The sequence below is a fragment of the Erythrolamprus reginae genome, chromosome 2, assembly GCF_031021105.1.
Source record: "Erythrolamprus reginae isolate rEryReg1 chromosome 2, rEryReg1.hap1, whole genome shotgun sequence".
NCBI classification, from domain to species: Eukaryota; Metazoa; Chordata; class Lepidosauria; order Squamata; family Dipsadidae; genus Erythrolamprus; species Erythrolamprus reginae.
Window position 1 is genome coordinate 190,540,247 of NC_091951.1, and position 18,733 is coordinate 190,558,979.

At 46.9% G+C, this 18,733-nt stretch overlaps 1 protein-coding gene across 3 annotated transcripts in view; it reads left to right on the plus strand.

Annotated features, from left to right (window-relative positions):
• The window catches only part of B4GALNT1 (beta-1,4-N-acetyl-galactosaminyltransferase 1), a 134,458-nt gene that overhangs the window by 105,708 nt on the left and 10,017 nt on the right, over positions 1 to 18,733 (plus strand). For 2 of the 3 annotated variants that reach the window (XM_070740937.1, XM_070740936.1), the window contains exons 4-8: positions 2,563 to 2,669; positions 2,814 to 2,851; positions 4,577 to 4,757; positions 14,998 to 15,105; positions 17,120 to 17,310. In XM_070740937.1, coding sequence (XP_070597038.1) covers positions 2,563 to 2,669; positions 2,814 to 2,851; positions 4,577 to 4,757; positions 14,998 to 15,105; positions 17,120 to 17,310 — 625 coding nt within the window. The remainder of the gene's footprint in view (positions 1 to 2,562; positions 2,670 to 2,813; positions 2,852 to 4,576; positions 4,758 to 14,997; positions 15,106 to 17,119; positions 17,311 to 18,733) is intronic. The other variant, XM_070740938.1, reaches the window with a different exon arrangement.

Consider the following 18,733-nt stretch of genomic DNA (forward strand, 5'->3'; position numbering starts at 1 on the left):
GAAATTAACCAAGGAGAGAGGCAACCTAGAATGAAGGAGAACGTTCCTAATGGTGAGAGCAATCAACCAATAGAATAGCTTGTCTTCAGAAGTTGTGGGTGCTCCATCGCTGGAGGCTTTCAAAAAGAGAGGGTCCTTCAAGGCCCCTTCCAACTCTATTATTCTGTGTTCTAAGTTATGTAATTATAGAAAAATAATTATCTCCTGCTGCTTGCTATTTCGACCGTTCGGATTGAAAATGCCCGAGTTGAGACTTCAACTCTGACTTGAACATATAGACTAAAACTTTCCTATTCTCTGAAAGTTGATATGAAGTGGAAGTCTTTATTTGTCTTCCTCTTCTTTTCTTTTGTCTGCCCCAAACTCTTTTAAAACCAATAACATTAAAGATCTTATTTCGTCCTTCCGTTGCTTAACAAGACATTAAGACTTAATAAGTGCTGAAATCTAAAATGTTTCATTTTAGTGTGTGACCATGAAAGAGTTAATGTCATCAGTTAGGTGGGGGGGGGGTTTGCTGCCTCCCTTCCATTAATGCGCTAAGCATATACTTGTTTTGCTGGACTTAGCTGTTTCCTTTATCTCCCATCAAGCCATCACTGATGATATCAATGCTTTAAATAATTGATGGAATATTTGCAGAGAGCTAAATCATACTGACACATTACCTTGTGCTCAGTTGCAGTGGGGACAACACATTTCACCTTTTTCCCTGATAAAACCTACGTGCATTGACCACATTTTCTTTAATAAAAAAATAAGGGAGAAAAGTGAAAAAGGGACAAATCTGAAAGAGATTCAAAAGGCTAAAAAAAATGTTAATTTTGTTTTACAAAGAAAAGTTTAAGAGCAAAAGCTTTCAAAAACATTCGTTCTTTTTAATTATTATCATTCTGTTCAATTGTGTTCAGCTCTCAGAGACTTTCTGGATTGGCCCCTGTAGTTCTCTTGGCAAAGTTTTTCAGAAGTGATTAGTCATTGCCTCCTTAGATTTGAAAGAAAGTGACCAGCCTAAAGTCAGTCATCCAGCTGGGTTTGTGTCCAAGGCAGAACTAGAACTCACCATCTCCCACAGCAGAGATCTTCAAACCTGGCAACTTTAAGACTTGTAGACTTCAACTCCCAGAATTCTCCAGCCAGCATAGGTGTCTGGAGAATTCTGGGAGCCGAAGTCCACAAGTCTTAAAGTTGCCAGGTTTGGGGACCCCTGTCCCACAGTCTAACCCAGTGATGGCGAACCTATGGCAGGGGTGCCACAGGTGGCATGCGGAACCATGTCTGCTGGCACGTGAGCTGTTGCCCTAGCTCAGCTCTAACTTGCATGTGTGTGCTGGCCAGCTGATTTTTGGCTCACACAGAGGCTCTGGGGGGGGGGCATTTTTAGCTTCCAGAGAGCCTCCTGGGGGAAGGGGGAAGGGTTTTTTACCCTCCCCCGGGCTCCAGGGAAGCCTTTGGAGCCTGGGGAGGGCAAAACACGAGCCTACTGGGCCCACAAGAAGTTGGGAAAGAGGCCGTTTCTGGCCTCCAGAGAGCCTCCGGGGGGGTGGGGAAGACTGTTTTTGCCCTCCCCAGGCATTGATTTATGGGTGTGGGCACTCACGCATGTGCAATAGTGCAAGTCCACGCTCTTTCGGCACCCAAGGGAAAAAAAGGTTCGCCAACACTGGTCCAGCCTATTGCCTTAACCATTATACTAAATTGACTCGCGTATTCTAATGAAAATATCTAAAATCAAATGGTCTAGGTCAGTGATGGCGAACCTTTTTGTGTGCTAAAACGGTGTGTGTGTGTGCACTGTTGCATGTGCGCGAGTGCCCACAGACATAGTGCAACGCCCCTACCACACGTCCCTCTGTGCATGCACGCACAACCCCACCCTGTTTTGGCCTCACATCCTAAAACAGCGCTGGGAGTGGGGGAAAGCCTCCCATCCCCAAATGGAGCTGGGAGGGGGCAAAAGCTGTTTTCCCCAAATGGAGTGGTGGCGTGGGTGGGGGCAAGCCTTGCGTGCTCAAACAGTTCTGCGGTGCGCTACAACTCCAATTTCTTCAAAGAGAGGCCTCAGTCACCATGTGCCAAAGAGGAACTTGGGCGTAAACCCAGCATCCCCCTGCTGCTGAGTGAATCACAATGTAGTCACTGCAACTATCGGGTCCCTGTGTGAATGGGGCAGTTTTTGCATTGGTTTGATTTCAGCAATGAACACGTCAGGTTTGATTTTCCCAGTAATAGGAAATACAAATCCCAGTGAGCAGCCTGAGTAATAATCATAATTGAATAAGGAACTTGTTTTTGAAAGCCTGAAGTTCTAAATTGACTGCTATGAACATAATTAAATGATGGATTTCCCCCATTATAAACAAGCTTAGACATTAACCATTGAAGACCGGAATCACAGAGAAAAGTATTAAACAAATGTGGTTTTAAAGTAACCATGGCCAGATGCTTAGCATGTATATAGCTATCATTCCTCGGGAGTTATTTGTGCTTGTTAATGTTTGCTGGATAGTACATGAAAGCCAGATGTTGGCACCTCAAACTGCCTTCCTGTATCTCCAACAGGACTCAGGTTCCACTTGACCAGCTGATCATTGTCCAAGCCAACTCACCACTAGAATTTCCAGTTCAAGGTGTCGAAGTTCGCCCACTCCAGACCATCCTTATTCCAGGCAAGCCTTTTATTTTCTCTACATGTCAAAAGGGGGGGGGGGGGGGGCGGGGAACTACCTTACACCATGAGAGACTGTTTGATGAATATAACGGCAGATGGAATGGCAAAAATGTCTCACCTTCTTGTGTCTTTCCCCCCATAGGCTTGAGCTTACAAGCAGTTGAAAGAACATTATACCGGGTAAGAATCCCAGCGGCCGATTAGGTCCCACAGAGTTGGCCTTCTCTGGGTCCCGTCGACTAAACAATGCCGTCTGGCAGGACCCAGGGGAAGAGCCTTCTCTGTGGTGGCCCCGTCCCTCTGGAACCAACTCCCCCCAGAGATTAGGACTGCCCCCACCCTCCTCGCCTTTCGTAAGTCATTAAAAACTCATCTTTGCCGCCAGGCATGGGGAATTTGACACCACCATCCCCAATTGTCAAGGTTGGTGTATGTTTTGATTGGATTGTGTGATTATTTTATTATAAGGGTTTTAAATTGTATTTTTTTAAAAATGGGATTTGTACACTATTTATGTTGTTGTGAGCCGCCTCGAGTCTTCAGAGAGGGGTGGCATACAAATCCAATAGATAGATAGATAGATAGATAGATAGATAGATAGATAGATAGATAGATAGATAGATAGATAGATAGATAGATAGAGGCAGGCTGTCAATGATTAATTAATTTCACTTGTGGTGGTGTTTCCATTGCCACGGAACTAAGCAGTGCTGGGGTGCTCTGCTTAGATGCCAGCATAACCAGGATAGATTTCTAAAGAGTAGGGTTGACTTAAGAAGAGTGGCCCCTAATGTCTAAGAAAAAGAATGTATTGAAAGCAATAGCAATATTTAGACTTATATACCGCTTCACAGGGCTTTGAGCCCTCTCTAAGCAGTTTACAGAGTCAGCATATACAGTGGTGCCTCTACCTAAGAACGCCTCTACTTAAGAACTTTTCTACATAAGAACCGGGTGCTCTTGATTTTTTTGCCTCTACTTAAGAACCATTTTCTACTTAAGAATCCGAGCTCAGAAAAATTTCCCAGGAAATTTGATAGCGGCACGAAGGCCCAGCCAGTTTCCTGCCATTCCGCCTTTAATCCTGGCCATCTCGGGCTTTTCTGGGCTGCCAGAGGAGCCTTTCAGTGGCGCCTTAAGGAGGCTTTGGCAGTCCAGAGTGAACAGAGTGTTTTCCTTTCTCTGGGCGCTTGGAGAGAGAATAAACCACTTCACTGTGGTGACTCCCTCGTGCTGCCTCCGATACACCCTGCGCGAGGTTGCCTCCCGGAGCATCTGGGCATGGGCTAAAGGGGGCGCTCACCTCGCCTTCTTCCTTTGGCAGCGACTGTCCTCCTCCTCTTCCTCCTCCTCCTCCTCCCACCCAAATTCCGAGCTTTTATTTCTTTCCTAATGGGTTTCAATGCATTATTTACTTTTACATTGATTCCTATGGGAAAAATTGCTTCTACTAGAGAACATTTCTACTTAAGAACCTGGTCACGGAACGAATTATGCTCTTAAGCAGAGGTACCACTGTATTGCCCCCCAACAATCTGGGTCCCCATTTGACCCACCTCGGAAGGATGGAAGGCTGAGTCAACCATGAACCTGGTGAAATTCGATCTACCAAACTGCTGGCAGCTGGTGATCAGCAGAAGTAGCCTGTAGTACTGCACTCTAACCATTGCGCTACCATGGCTCTTAAGGATTGTATGAACGTTGCTTGTTTACTAAAGGTAGGCAAAGGGGTGTAGGGGTTTTGGTGAAGGGGGTTGAAAGGAACAGGGCATTCCAATGCGTGTGTAGAGGGCAGCAGGCCAGGAAAAACGATGGCCTAATTTTGAGGAAATCAAACTTAATCAGACTTTCTTCCCTTGAACCTTACATTCTTTTTCTCCCCCTGCTTATTTGTCCTCATGGCAGGTCAACTTGACAGCAACAATGGGTACTTTTGATGTGGCGGCGGAGGTAGAAGGCGTCAAAGTGGAAGGGGAAAGAGAGATGCATCTCTCCCTGTCTGCATCCCATCTAGACAATCTAAACCGGCAAATGCAGTTCATCACCTATACCAACACCCTCTTCCATCCTAACACAGCAGATTTAGGTGGGCACGGGGGCAACCATTACCACTGCAAATATCAGCAGTGAACTATGGGGCAAACCACTGGAGGGGAACTGTAATAGCAACAGCGCTTAGACTTATATACCGCTTCAGGGTGCTTTACAGCCCTCTTAAGAGTCAGCGTATTGCCCCCAACAATCGGGGTCCTCATTTTACCGATCCTGGGATCATGGAAGCCTGAGTGAACCTTGAATTGCTCAGGATTGAACTGCTGCACTGCTGGCAGTCGGCAGTCAAACAAATTAGCCTGTAGTACTGTGTTCTGAGCCACTGCGCCACCACAGATCGTGAACATCGCTGGGACAAATGAGGGCAAATTGAAAAGGAAGTTGCTGAAGGTGGGGAGAGAAACTAACACTTTAATGTATGCCAGTTGTGCTGATGTTTCCCTGTCAGGTGTATCCGTTGTCAGTCCTTCACTTGAGGAGCTCCCATCTTAATACAGTGGTACCTCATCATACGAACTTAATTGGTTCCAGGAGGAGGTTCGTAAGGTGAAAAGTTTGTAAGATGAAACAATGTTTCCCATAGGAATCAATGTAAAAGCAAATAATGCCCGCAAATCCTTCAGGAAAATCCCAAACTTTAGAAGGGAGGCGAACAGAGGGCAGGGAGGAGCAGCTAAAGGGGGCGGGTGGAAGAAGCAAGGCTAGGCTAAAGGGTGAGTGGGAAGGAAGAAAGGCAAGGGGGGCTCCCCTCCCTTTTCTTTCTTAAAAATACACCATTTCAGTGCCTTTGCAAGCACGTTGTTCTCTGCAAAATCTTTCCTCCCCCAAGCTGCCCCTCCCTTTTCTTTCTTAAAAAGACACCCTTTCAGTGCCTTTGCAAGCACATTGTTCTCTGCAAAATCTTTCCTACTCCAACCAGCCCCTCCCTTTTCTTTCTTAAAAAGACACCCTTTCAGTGCCTTTGCAAGCACGTTGTTCTCTGCAAAATCTTTCCTACTCCAAGCTGCCCCTCCCTTTTCTTTCTTAAAAAGACACCCTTTCAGTGCCTTTTCAAGCACGTTGTTCTCTGCAAAATCTTTCCTCCCCCAAGCTGCCCCTCCCTTTTCTTTCTTAAAAAGACACCCTTTCAGTGCCTTTGCAAGCACGTTGTTCTCTGCAAAATCTTTCCTACTCCAAGCAGCCCCTCCCTTTTCTTTCTTAAAAAGACACCCTTTCAGTGCCTTTGCACGCACGTTGTTCTCTGCAAAATCTTTCCTCCCCCAAGCTGCCCCTCCCTTTCTTTCTTAAAAAGACACCCTTTCAGTGCCTTTGCAAGCACGTTGTTCTCTGCAAAATCTTTCCTACTCCAAGCAGCCCCTCCCTTTTCTTTCTTCAAAAAAGTTAAAAAAGAAACCCCTTCATCCCAGCAGCAGCTGCTTGGGTTCGTAAGGTGAAAATAGTTCGGAAGAAGAGGCAAAAAAATCTTAAACACCGGGTTCGTATCTTGAAAAGTTCATTAGAAGAGGCGTTCGTAAGATGAGGTACCACTGTATATACTGCTCAAAAAATAAAATAAAGGGAACACTCAAATAACACATCTGAGATATGAATGAATATACAGTAGAACCCCGACTTACGAGACTAATTGGTTCCGGAAGGAGGCTCGTAAGTCAGAATGCTCGTATGATGAAACATTGTTTCCCATAGGAAACAATGTAAAGTCAATTAATCCGTGCAACAACAAAAAAAAACCGCTGCCGCCGAACGCGGAAGTTAGCGTTCAGAGACAGCTGCAAAGCGGTGCACGTGTTTTAAAACGTCAGAGCCGGCCTGGGGGGCTCGGGGGGAAGCCCCCGAGCCCCCCAGGCCGGCTCTGACGTTTTAAAACACGCGCGCTGCTTCGCAGCTCTCTGCTGAATCCGGAACGCTAACTTCCGCGTTCGGATTCAGCAGACAGCTGCGAAGCGGCGCGCATGTTTTAAAACGTCAGAGCCGGCCTGGGGGGCTCGGGGGCTTCCCCCCGAGCCCCCCAGGCCGGCTCTGATGTTTTAAAACACGCGCGCTGCTTCGCAGCTCTCTGCTGAATCCGGAACGCTAACTTCCGCGTTTGGATTCAGCAGACAGCTGCGAAGCGGCGCACGTGTTTTAAAACGTCAGAGCCGGCCTGGGGGGCTCTGACGTTTTAAAACACACGCGCCACTTCGCAGCTGTCTTCTGAAGCCGGAACGCTAACTTCCGCGTTCGGTTTCAGAAGACAGCTGCAAAGCGGTGCGCGTGTTTTAAAACGTCAGAGCCGGCCTGGGGGGCTCGGGGGGAAGCCCCCGAGCCCCCCAGGCCGGCTCTGACGTTTTAAAACACGCGCGCTGCTTCGCAGCCGTCTGCTGAATCCAAACGCGGAAGTTAGCGTTCCGGATTCAGCAGAGAGCTGCGAAGCGGCGCGCGTGTTTTAAAAGGTTGCAGCCGGCCTGGGGGGCTTGCCAGCACCCCCCCAGCCCCCCAGGCCGGCTGCAACCTTTTAAAACACGCGGGATACGAGCGCCAAGGAGCTGTCTCCTGAAGCCGAAAGCGGAAGTTAGTGTTCGGCTTCAGGAGACAGCTCCTTGGCGCTCGTATCCCGAATGTGAGCTCAGGAGGCGAACAAAAATGTCGCTCCCCTCCCAGCTCTTATCTCGAGTAGCTCGTAAGTAGAGCTGCTCGTATGTCGAGGTTCCACTGTATTCTCATTGAATACTTTGTTCTGTAAAAAGTTGAATGTGCACAACAGGATGTGAAATTGATAGTCAATTAGCATTGCTTCCTAAATGGACAGTTGGATTTCACAGGAGTTTGATTTACTTGGAGTTATATTGTGTTGTTTAAGTGCTCTCTTTATTTTTTGAGCAGTGTACATAGTGTGGGAGTATATCAGTAAACCTTGAGTTCGAGACAGCACTTTGCACATGAAAGCCAGCTTGTTTGGGCTACTCACTCTCAGCCCAACCCACTCCATAGGTTTGTTGTGAGGAAAATAGGAGGGGTGTGTGTGTGTGTGTGTGTGTGTGTGTGTGTGTTTTCTACCTAGAGTTATTTATGAAAATAATAAAATAATAAAGGTAGAATAAAAATAATCTAGTTTCCCCTGTGCAGTCATGTCAGGCTCTAGGCTTGAGTTAGTGAGTCTATGGCACATGTGCCACAAGTGGCAGGCGGAGCCATATCGGAGGGCACTCAAGACTTTATCATGTTTCAGCTCCAGCGCGCCAGCTGATTTTCAGGCTTTGGAAAGGCCGTTTCATCTTCTGGATGCTTCAGGGAAATCTCCCAACAGACAAACCGTCGGAACCGTCTTCTGCCGCACGAATCCCAGCGACCTATAAGGTCCCACAGAGTCGGCCTTCTCCGGGTCCCATCGACTAAACAATGTCGTCTGGCGGGCCCCAGTGGAAGAGCCTTCTCTGTGGCGGCCCCGGCCCTCTGGAATCAGCTCCCCCCAGAGATCAGAACTGCCCCCACCTTCCCCCACATGGGGGAAGGGAAGGGTGTGGACACGTGCACGCATGCTAGCACATCCACACACACACACCCTTTTGGCTCGCGAACCCAAAAAGCTTCACCATCACTGCAGAGAAGAGCAACCAAGGTGATTAGAGAACTGGAGATTAAAATCTGTGATGAATGATTGCAGGAACTGCATATGGATAGTCTAGGGAAAAGAAGGACCAGGGGAGACGTGATACAGGGTACGTTCCAAAAGTAATGCAACTATTTTTTAAAAAGTAATTTATTGAACAGATTTGCACAAACACTTAAAATTCTTCAAAATATTTGAGAAGCCTCTACACATTTTTTCCAGTGACTCTGCGTCTTCGGGGACCTCTCGCAAGGTCTTTGTCACGGCTGATTGGATCTCTTCTATGGACAAAAAACGCATCTTGCCACAACGCGCTACGAGTCCGCGAGTTCCTGGCCAAACACCAGGTACCAACGCTGCCCCACCCCCTATAGTCCTGATGTCACCCCAGCAGACTTCTTTTTGTTCCCAGCCCTGAAAGGAACCCGTTTTTCGTCCATAGAAGAGATCCAATCAGCTGTGACAAAGACCTTGCAAGAGGTCCCCGAAGATGCCTTTCAGGGCGTGTACTGGTCATGGCAGAGTTGCTGGAAAAAATGTGTAGAGGCCCAAGGACAGTACTTTGAATAATCTGTTCAATAAATTACTTAAAAAATAATAATTGCATTACTTCTGGAACGCACCCTGTAGCATTGTTGCAATATTTGAGAAGCTCCCTGAGGGAGGAGGGGGTCAAGCTATTTCCCAAGGAACCTTAAGGCCAGACAAAGAAATAATGGATAGAAACTGAACAAGGAGAGATTCAACCTAGAAATAAGGGGGGGGGGAATTGACAGTGAAAGCAATCAACCAATGGAACAAGCTTGTCCTCAGAAGTTGCAGGAGCTTCATCACTGGAAGTTTTCAAAAAGAGACTGGACTGCCATCTGTCAGAAGTGGTGTAGGGTCTTCTGCTGGGCTGGGTGAGGGGTTGGAATAGATGACCTACAAGGTCCCTTCCCACTCTGTTAAATAATAATGTGGTTTTCCATCTGATTTCCATCTGGACTGAATTTGACAGGGTTTTGTTTTTCAGAGCAAAGATGTGGATTAGTATCCCCCCCAACCCCCGGTGCTTTTCTGGTGGGAAAAATTGCAATACAGTGATCCCTCGAGTTTCGCGATCTCGATCTTCGCGAAATGCTATATCGCGATTTAAAAAAAAATATTAATTAAAAAAAAACCACTTCTGGGTTTGGCTTCGGGAGTCAGCTGGGAAGCGGCGCGGCTGTTTTAAAAGGTCGCAGCCGGCCTGGGGGGCTTCCCAGCACCCCCCCGAACCCCCAACCTGGGTCTTCCCGGCCGCCCACGCAAAGGGGAAACCCCGGCTCCTCGCTGATGCCCGCCGCTTGCCCGCCCGCCAGCAAGAGGGGGAAGACCCAGGGAAGGTTCCTTCGGCCGCCCAGCAGCTGATCTGCTCGGTAGCGCAGCAGCAGCGAGGAGCCGAATCGGGGTTTCCCCTTTGCGTGGGCGGCGGGGAACGCAAACTCCACCATCTACGCATGCGCGGCCATAGAGAAAAGGGCGTGCATGCGCAGATGGTGTTTTTACTTCCGCAACCCTACATCGCGAAAAATCAATTATCGCGAGGGGTCTTGGAACGGAACCCTCGCGATAATAGAGGGATCACTGTATTAATAATTCCCGTTTCCTTTTTTAAAGCTTTTTGTCCAGGAGAACTCCCACTCGGTTGGATTTTTGGCATACCAGACCAACAGCTTGCAGTTCTGCAGAATCAAGCTATTCTTCCCGTCTGTTGGCAGGAGTTTTCACTGAGAGCGGGAGGAGGACGTTAGGCCTCTTGCTGCAAACTTCCTTCTGTGTTATGGCCTGTGGCTGTTTTGAAAGGAGGCTCTCTGCCGCCTAATGCCAACCCTGTCCTTCTCTGGCAAAGGCCTCACTGGAAGAACAGAAGGAATGTGCTGAGAATGACCCTTTCGTACCCAGGCATTGCCTGTCAGCAATCCTTCAGGGTTTTTACCCCCCCCATGATCTCTCTTCTGGCTTGATCTTTCTGTCAAGTCTCACCCTCCAGGAAAGCAAACAGAGGGACTTTTTAAAAGCTTTTTGTCCAGGAGAACTCCCACTCGGTTGGATTTAGGGGTAGTGAAGGTAGTGAAGGTAGAGAAGGATTTAGGGGGTCGTGATTTCTGACAGTCTCAAAATGGGTGAGCAGTGTGGTCGGGCGGTAGGGAAAGCAAGTAGGATGCTTGGCTGCATAGCTAGAGGTATAACAAGCAGGAAGAGGGAGACTGTCATCCCGCTAGATAGAGCGCTGGTGAGACCACATTTGGAATACTGTGTTCAGTTCTGGAGACCTCACCTACAAAAAGATATTGACAAACTTGAACGGGTCGAAAGACGGGCTACAAGAATGGTGGAAGGTCTTAAGTATAAAAAGTATCAGGAAAGACTTAATGAACTCAATCTGTATAGTCTGGAGGACAGAAGGAAAAGGGGGACATGATTGAAACATTTAAATATGTTAAAGGGTTAAATAAGGTTCAGGAGGGAAGTTTTTAATAGGAAAGTGAACACAAGAACAAGGGGACACAATCTGAAGTTAGTTGGGGAAAGATCAAAAGCAACATGAGAAAATATTATTTTACTGAATGAAAGAGTAGTAGATCCTTGGAACAAACTTCCAGCAGACGTGGTTGGTAAATCCACAGTAACTGAATTTAAACATGCCTGGGATAAACATACAGTGATCCCTCGATTATCGTGAGGGTTACGTTCCAAGACCTCTCGCGATAATCGATTTTTCACGATATAGTGGTGCGGAAGTAAAAACACCATCTGCGCATGCGCACCCTTTTTTCAATGGCCGCGCATGCGCAGATGGTGGAGACGGTGGCTGGGGAGGTGGATTCGCCGCCCCCACCAGCCCTTCCTGCTCTGGGTCAGAGCCGCGGAAACCTTCGGCTCGCCGAGGCTGCGTCTGACCCCTTCGTTTGTATTGCAGCGAAGGAGGCGAAGCAAGGCACCAAGCTCGCCTGCCGCCGCTACGCCTCTGCCGCCTCAGCCACCCCCTCTGCTCTGCAGGGACCTCGCATGCCACGATCTCCCTCTCTCGCCCTCCCCGCGCTTCTCCTTGGCGGCGGCCAAGCGGCAGGCTTAATGGGAGACCAAAGGCGAAAAAAGAAAAGAAAAAAAAATCCCTAAAAGAGGCAGGCACAAAGCGGGGGCACAAGGGGAGCTGCCCGGTAGAGGTTGCTTTTTTTCTTCTCGTGGGCAAGTGGAGGGGGGGAGAGAGAAGGAAAGAGAGAGAAGGAAAGAAAGAGATGAGAGAGGGAGGAAGAGAGTGTGAGAGAGGAAGAAAGAGAGAGAGAAATGATAGAAAAAAGGGGAGAAAAAAAGAGAAATGAGAAAATGATTGAAGCAGAGAATGACAGGAAAGAAAGAGACAGAGAAGTGACTCTTGGTGATGACGTATGACGTCATCGGGTGGGAAAAACCGTGGTATAGCAAAAAAAACGTGCAGTATTTTTTAATTAATATTTTCTGGAAAATCATGGTGTAGCGTTTCGCGAAGATCGAGATCGCGAAAATCGAGGGATCACTGTATATCCATTGTAAGATAAAATACAGGAAATAGTATAAGGGCAGACTAGATGGACCATGAGGTCTTTTTCTGCCGTCAGTCTTCTATGTTTCTATGTTTCTATGACTTGCGATGGCGTATGGCACAGCCTATGAAAACCCTCACAGGATCTGCTCCTGCAGTAACAGATCAATGGCCCCTCTAGATCAACTTATTCCATCGTGTAACCAAGAGGTTCTCTCCACAGAAGTAACAATCGCTACAGTAAGAGTGGTGCAGTGGTTAGAATGCAGTACTGCAGGCAATTTCTGCTGAATGACGGCTGCCTGCAATTTGGCAGATCAAATTTCACCAGACTTAAGGTTGACTCAGTCTTCCATCCTTCCGAGGTGGGTAAAACGAGGACCCAAATTGTTGGGGATAATATACTTACCCTCTATAAACCGCTTAGAGAGGGCTGTAAAAGCACTGTGAAGCGGTATATAAGTCTAAGAGCTATGGCTATTGATCTGGGAATGGCACCTAGGCTTTGTGACTAATGGTCACCGATACCTTAATCCTCCTTGTGTAATTCTCTTATACAGGTAGTCCTTGACTTACAACAGTTCGCTTAGTGACCGTTCAAAGTTACAATGGCGCCGAAAAAAGTCCTTATGACCATTTTTCACACTTACGACCATTATTATTGTTATTGTTATTGTTATTATTATTATTTATTAGATTTGTATGCCGCCCCTTTCCGTGGACTCCAGCATCTCCATGGTCACATAATTTACATTTGGATGGTTGACAACTGATTCGCATTTATGAGAGTCGCAATATCCTGGGGGGTCCCACAATCGCCCTTCTGCAACCTTTTGGCAAGCAAAGTCCATGGGGAAATCAGATTCACTTAACATCCACGTTACTATTATTATTATTATTATTATTATTATTATTATTATTTATTAGATTTCTATGCCGCCCCTCTCCGAAGACTCGGGGCGGCTCACAACAGTAATACAAAAACAATATAAGTTTGTAACTTTGCAGTGATTCACTTAATGAAGGGGGGCAAGAAAAGTAATCAAATGGCTGGATAACAAATTAACAAATTTCACACTTAGCAACATCAGTTCAGAGCTCAATTGTGGTTGTAAGTTGAGGACTACCTGTAAAGCCATCTAAGCTAGTGGATGTCATTACACTTCGAGGCAGCAAAGCTCTAAGTGTTTACAGCGGTTCTCAACCTTTCTAATGCTGTGACCCCTTAATACAGTTCCTCGTGTTGTGGTGACCCCCAACCGTAAGTCTAGCCCTGATTTTCCCAACAGAGCTTTAAGCTGATTGGCAGGAAGGTCAGAGGGACGCCCCCACTGTAAACGCCTGATTGGTCGGATTGTAAAAATATGTTCTAAGGCGCCAGAATAGAAGCTTTAGTTCCTATCACCATGGGAAATTTGTCTTTTCCCCATGGTCTTAGGCGATCCCTGCCAAACAGTCATTCGACCCCCAAAGGAGTCCTGACCCCCAGATTGAAAGCCACTAGTTTAGGAGAACAACCTTATGTTGATCTGAAGTTTCCCATCTCTTATTTGTTAAGTTGTAACCTCCCAAGAGTTTAAAATATCACTTACATAGTGCATAATGTTATGCAAGGTTAACGTATTATATACAATGCCCATGTTTGTACAATGCTGAGCCAGAATTTTTAACTATACAGGCAAGTCCTCAACTTATTTATTAATTAGATTAGATTTCTATGCTGCCCTTCTCAAGGCGACTCAGTTATGACCACAACTGAGCCCAAATTTTCTGTGGCTAAGTGAGAAATGTGTTTTCGCCTCATTTTACAACTTTCCTTGCCACCTTTATTAAGTGAATCACTGCCGTTGTTAATTTAGTAACACGGTCATTAAGTGAAACTGGCTTCCCCACGGACTTTGCTTGTCAGAAGGTCAAACCCTATGGTCACTGCAACCGTCATCAATGTGAGTCAGTTGCCAAGCATCTGAATTTTGATCATGTAACCACAGGGATTAAGTGTGAAAAATGGTCATAAGCCACTTTTTTCAGTGCTGTGGAACTTTGAAGTCAAGCGCTACCTGTGGTTTATTGCCTTAGTGTCTGATTCACATGAAAACCTAAGCTGTGGTAGGTAGGGTTTGAGTTTGCTAAACTCAAACTAAGCCAACCACAGGTAAGAATTAGTAAGTAAGAATTATTAACTCCCAAGCTTAGGCAGCTGGGTAATTGTGCCATGCTCTCAAACAGCCATTATAAAGTCTTACAAAGGACCATGTAGCAGCCAGCAGATGGGAGAAATGAATCTCTTTTCACCTACATGTAATGGGACATACAGTGGTACCTCATGATACGAACATCTCGAGATACGAACCCGGGGTTCAGAAATTTTTTGCCTCTTGTTACGAACTTTTTCCGGCTTATGAACCCACCGCAGATCGCAAAATGGCGCTCCGCTGGGCGACGCCTGGCTGTCACCTTTTAAAACAGGCAGGGGGCTTCTCGGCGTTCTCCCGAACCCGGAAGTTTGGCAAAAGTTCAGGTTTGGGTTCGGGTTCCGGAGGCCATCGAGAAGCGCCCGGCTGTTTCAGAAGGTTACAGCAGAGTGGCGCTGCCCGGCGGAGCACCGGTTTTTCAATCGGCATCGGCGTTTTCAGCCGATCTGGAGGCTGAAACGGAGGTGGGGAATCCCAATAGGGAATTCCATGGACGGAGCTTTGACGTCACGAAGACATCCTTCCTGGTCGGCCGAAACGTGTTTTAAATGGTGACAGCCAGGCGGCGGCGTCCAGCAGAGCGCCATTTTGCGATTCCCCCCCCTTGCACGCATTAATCGCTTTTACATTGTTTCCTATGGGAAACATTGTTTCGTCTTATGAACCTTTCACCTTACGAACCACCTTCCGGCACCAATTAAGTTCGTAAGACGAGGTATTACTGTATTGTGAATATATTTTCTCTGAAGAACCTCAGCTTGAGTATGTTAAATCTACGAGGATGCCAGACAATCAATGTAATCTATGTGTTTTACCCACTTGTGTGGAGTTTTATCTGACTGAGAAAAACACAAAGCTTGGACCAGAACAGAAGTCCAACATATCTAAAGGGCAGGATAGTCACATCCAAGGCTAGTGTTTGGTCTCTTCCTCTGTTTTCCAGTGCAGTTTTCTACTGATGAGCATCGTGCGTCTTTCAGCATCCGCATCCGACATGTGCCACCTCCCAAGCTCTACTATCCAGGATCATCCAGGGGAGGAGCTGGTGAAGGTGAGCGCGCACCCTGTGGATAGTTGCAGCTGTCCATTTCCCTGCTAGATCTCACCTGAGAATTTGGAAAATGTGAAGTTAAATGGTGTTCTTGAGTATGTGCAGGTGGAATCAGATATTTATTTTATTTATTTATTTATTTATTGGATTTGTATGCCGCCCCTCTCCAGAGGCTCGGGGCGGCTAACAGCAATAATAAGACAGTATACAATAGTAATCCAATACTAAAAACGATTAAAAACCCATTATTATAAAAACCAAACATACATACAGACATACCATGCATAAAATTGTAAAGGCCTAGGGGGAAAGAGCATCTCAATTCCCCCATGCCTGGCGGCAGAGGTGGGTTTTAAGAAGCTTACGAAAGGCAAGGAGGGTGGGGGCTATTCTAATCTCTGGGGGGGCAGTTGGTTCCAGAGGGCCGGGGCCGCCACAGAGAAGGCTCTTCCCCTGGGTCCCGCCAAGCGGCATTGTTTAGTTGACGGGACCTGGAGAAGACCCACTCTGTGGAACCTAACTGGTCGCTGGGATTTGTGCAGGTGTGCTTGTCCCTGCCCAAATCTGCTCTTTCCAAGGTTATGCTCTGGTCTTTTAAAAGAGGCCAAAAGAGAAATCAGAAAAATGAGGGCTCCTTTGTGCTCTCGGAGAGGGTTTGTTTTCTTGCAGATCACAGTTAGCACTGATTGTGTTATCTAGCTTGATAATGAAATGTCTGCAAAAACAAAACAAAACCACACAACCAAGCTCAGAGGTCACCAAGGATGCCTCCTTTCGACCCAGAGCGACAAATATTCTTGGTCTGTTGTGTAGATGTTTGGGTGCTTCAGGGTGGGGAATTTGTGGTGGGTGAGGCATTCCCCCTCCCCCCGATTGTTATGTATGGTGGGACTGGTCTCTGGACGTCATGTGACTTCCATTGTCAACAATAATTCATTGTATTGACAATAACAATAAAGTATTTAAAGTATTTACCTCACGATTCTTGACAAATGTATCTTTTTGTTTTATGTACACTGAGAGCATATGCACCAAAGACAAATTCCTTCTGTGGCCAATATTCTATTCTATTCTATTCTATTCTATTCTATTCTAATATTCTCCTTTACTAAAAGTTCCCAGAGAGGCTTGCCTGTACCCGTTGCTGCTCCAGGCACCCATTTGTAGGCCCTTATTAGCACCCTGAGGATAGTAAGAGATATTGTGTTTAGGAGGAGAGTTTTTCAGAGTATTTCTTGCTCTCTAGCACCCAGTTCAAACACTGCACCAGCGGAAGATTGTCCTGCTCAAAAGCCCTGCTCTGCTTTGCTGTTGGTGGAACAATCCTTCCAGAAGCTAAGAGGATCCTGTAGTGTCATTGCTATTGTTGTTATTCATCACTAACTATTAATTGTTTGAGCTTTAGTCGTTTATGATTTTGGAGCTACTCCAGTCAGAACATTCTAAGCAGCTTACGATCTTCCTGTTGTAAGAAAGGCAGGTTCCTCCTGGTTTGGACCAGATTGCCTGAACCATTAGCGGCCCATTGGTGAAGTAATTTTGGCGTCATGGCTCCGGTTCTGTCTTTGCCCCGTGCTCGCCGCCATCTTTTTTTCTGAATTTTCGGCTGGTTTTCATGTGTTTCGATGGCTTCTCCTCGTTCTGTGCTTTGAAAAAAGCCCTCCGCCTGCCTCCAGGTTAACGCTGACCTTTATTTCTTTACCTGAAGCACAGCTGATCAGCTCCTCAGCTGTGTTTCAAGCTGAATCCACCCTATGAGCATACACGGAAGTGAAATTACTTGTGGGGCAGGTGCGCGAGTGGAGCGAGCCCATGCACACAAAACGTCCCAAGGTGAACCGATGGCGAAGGACAGTGGAATCCACTCCTGTGAAAAGTGTAAGGAACAAGAGGCAATTCATCTTTCTTTCGCCTATAAAATAAACATGGTGAAGGCTGCAAATTTTGTCCACCTACCAAATCCTCCTTCAGCCGAACCCTCTTGCTAACTTTCCTGTTTTGTCTCCCCTCTCAGGAACATACAACATCAGCGCTCTGGTCACCATAGCTACCAAAACCTTCTTACGCTATGACAAACTGCGAGTGTTGATTGACAGCATCCGCAAATTCTACCCCACCGTGACCATCATCATTGCAGACGATAGCCGGGATATTGAACACATGCAGGGACCCCACATTGAGCAGTACTTCATGCCCTTTGGCAAGGTAGGGGAGGGGTGTCAAACTAAAAGGCTGGGGATCAGCCGGAGTGGCACAGTGGTTAGAGTGCAGCACTGCAGGCTACTTCAGCTGACTGCTATCTGTTGTTCAGCAGTTCAGATCTCACTATGGCTCAAGGTTGACTCAGCCTTCCATCCTTCCGAGGTGGGTCAAATGAGGACCCGGATTGTTGGGGGCAATAGGCTGATTGTGTAAACCACTTAGAGAGGGCTGTGAAAGCACTATGAAATGGTACATAAGTTTAAGTGCTATTGCTAGTACTATTTGGCCCATGGGATGCTTAGAATTGGCCTGTGAGGGCTGCCCTGGAAACAACGAAGGACTGGCCCATGGTGTCTCCGCTTTTGTTGGCAGAGAGTTTCAGGAGGCCATTGCAACCAAAAATGGAACTTAGGAGCCCGTTTTTGCTGACAGAGCTCTTGGTCCACCAGAGGTGCCCCTGACCCAAATAATCTCTACATGGGGCTACCTTTGAAAAGTGTTCGGAAACTCCAGATCGTGCAGAACGCGGCCGTGAGAGCCATCGTGGGGCTTCCCAGATTCGCCCACGTATCTACAACACTCCGTGGCCTGCATTGACTGCTGATCAGTTTCCGGTCACAATTCAAAGCGTTGGTCATGACCTTTAAAGCCCTACATGGCATTGGACCAGAGTACCTCCGGAACCGCCTGCTACCGCACGAATCCCAGCGGCCGATAAGGTCCCACAGAGTTGGCCTTCTCCAGGTCCCATCGACTAAACAATGTCGTCTGGTGGGCCCCAGGGGAAGAGCCTTCTCTGGCGGCCCCGGCCCTTTGGAATCAACTCTCCCCAGAGATTAGAACTGCTCCCACCCTCCTTGTCTTCCGTAAACTACTTAAGACCCACCTATACCGCCAGGCATGGGGGATTTGAGACACCTTTCCCCCAGGCTTATTATAATTTATGTTTGGTATGTATGTGCTGTTTGGTTTTTAATTATGATAGGGTTTTTAGTTTTTTTAATATTAGATTTGTGCCAGTATAATATTGTTTTTATCGTTGTTGTGAGCCGCCCCGAGTCTTCGGAGAGGGGCGGCATACAAATCTAATAAATTATTATTATTATTATTATTATTATTATTATTATTATTATTATCATCATCATCATCATCATCAAGCTGGCCACTCCCACTCTGGCCATGCCCCCCTCCAGTACCCCGAGGTCAAACACAACCCTGATGCGGCCCTCAATGAAATTGAGTTTGACACCCTTGTTCTAGGGGAATCCTCAGGCCTAGCCTAGGCCGGGTTCTTAAAGAGCACTTAAAGAAGGACAGTCCCAGAGGTTTGGTGAGTTAAGGGAAAGCTTAAGCTGCTAAAAGGAGCTCACTCCATTGCTCTCTTGTGCTGGGAAGTATTTCTGTGATGTGGAATTTGTTACCATGG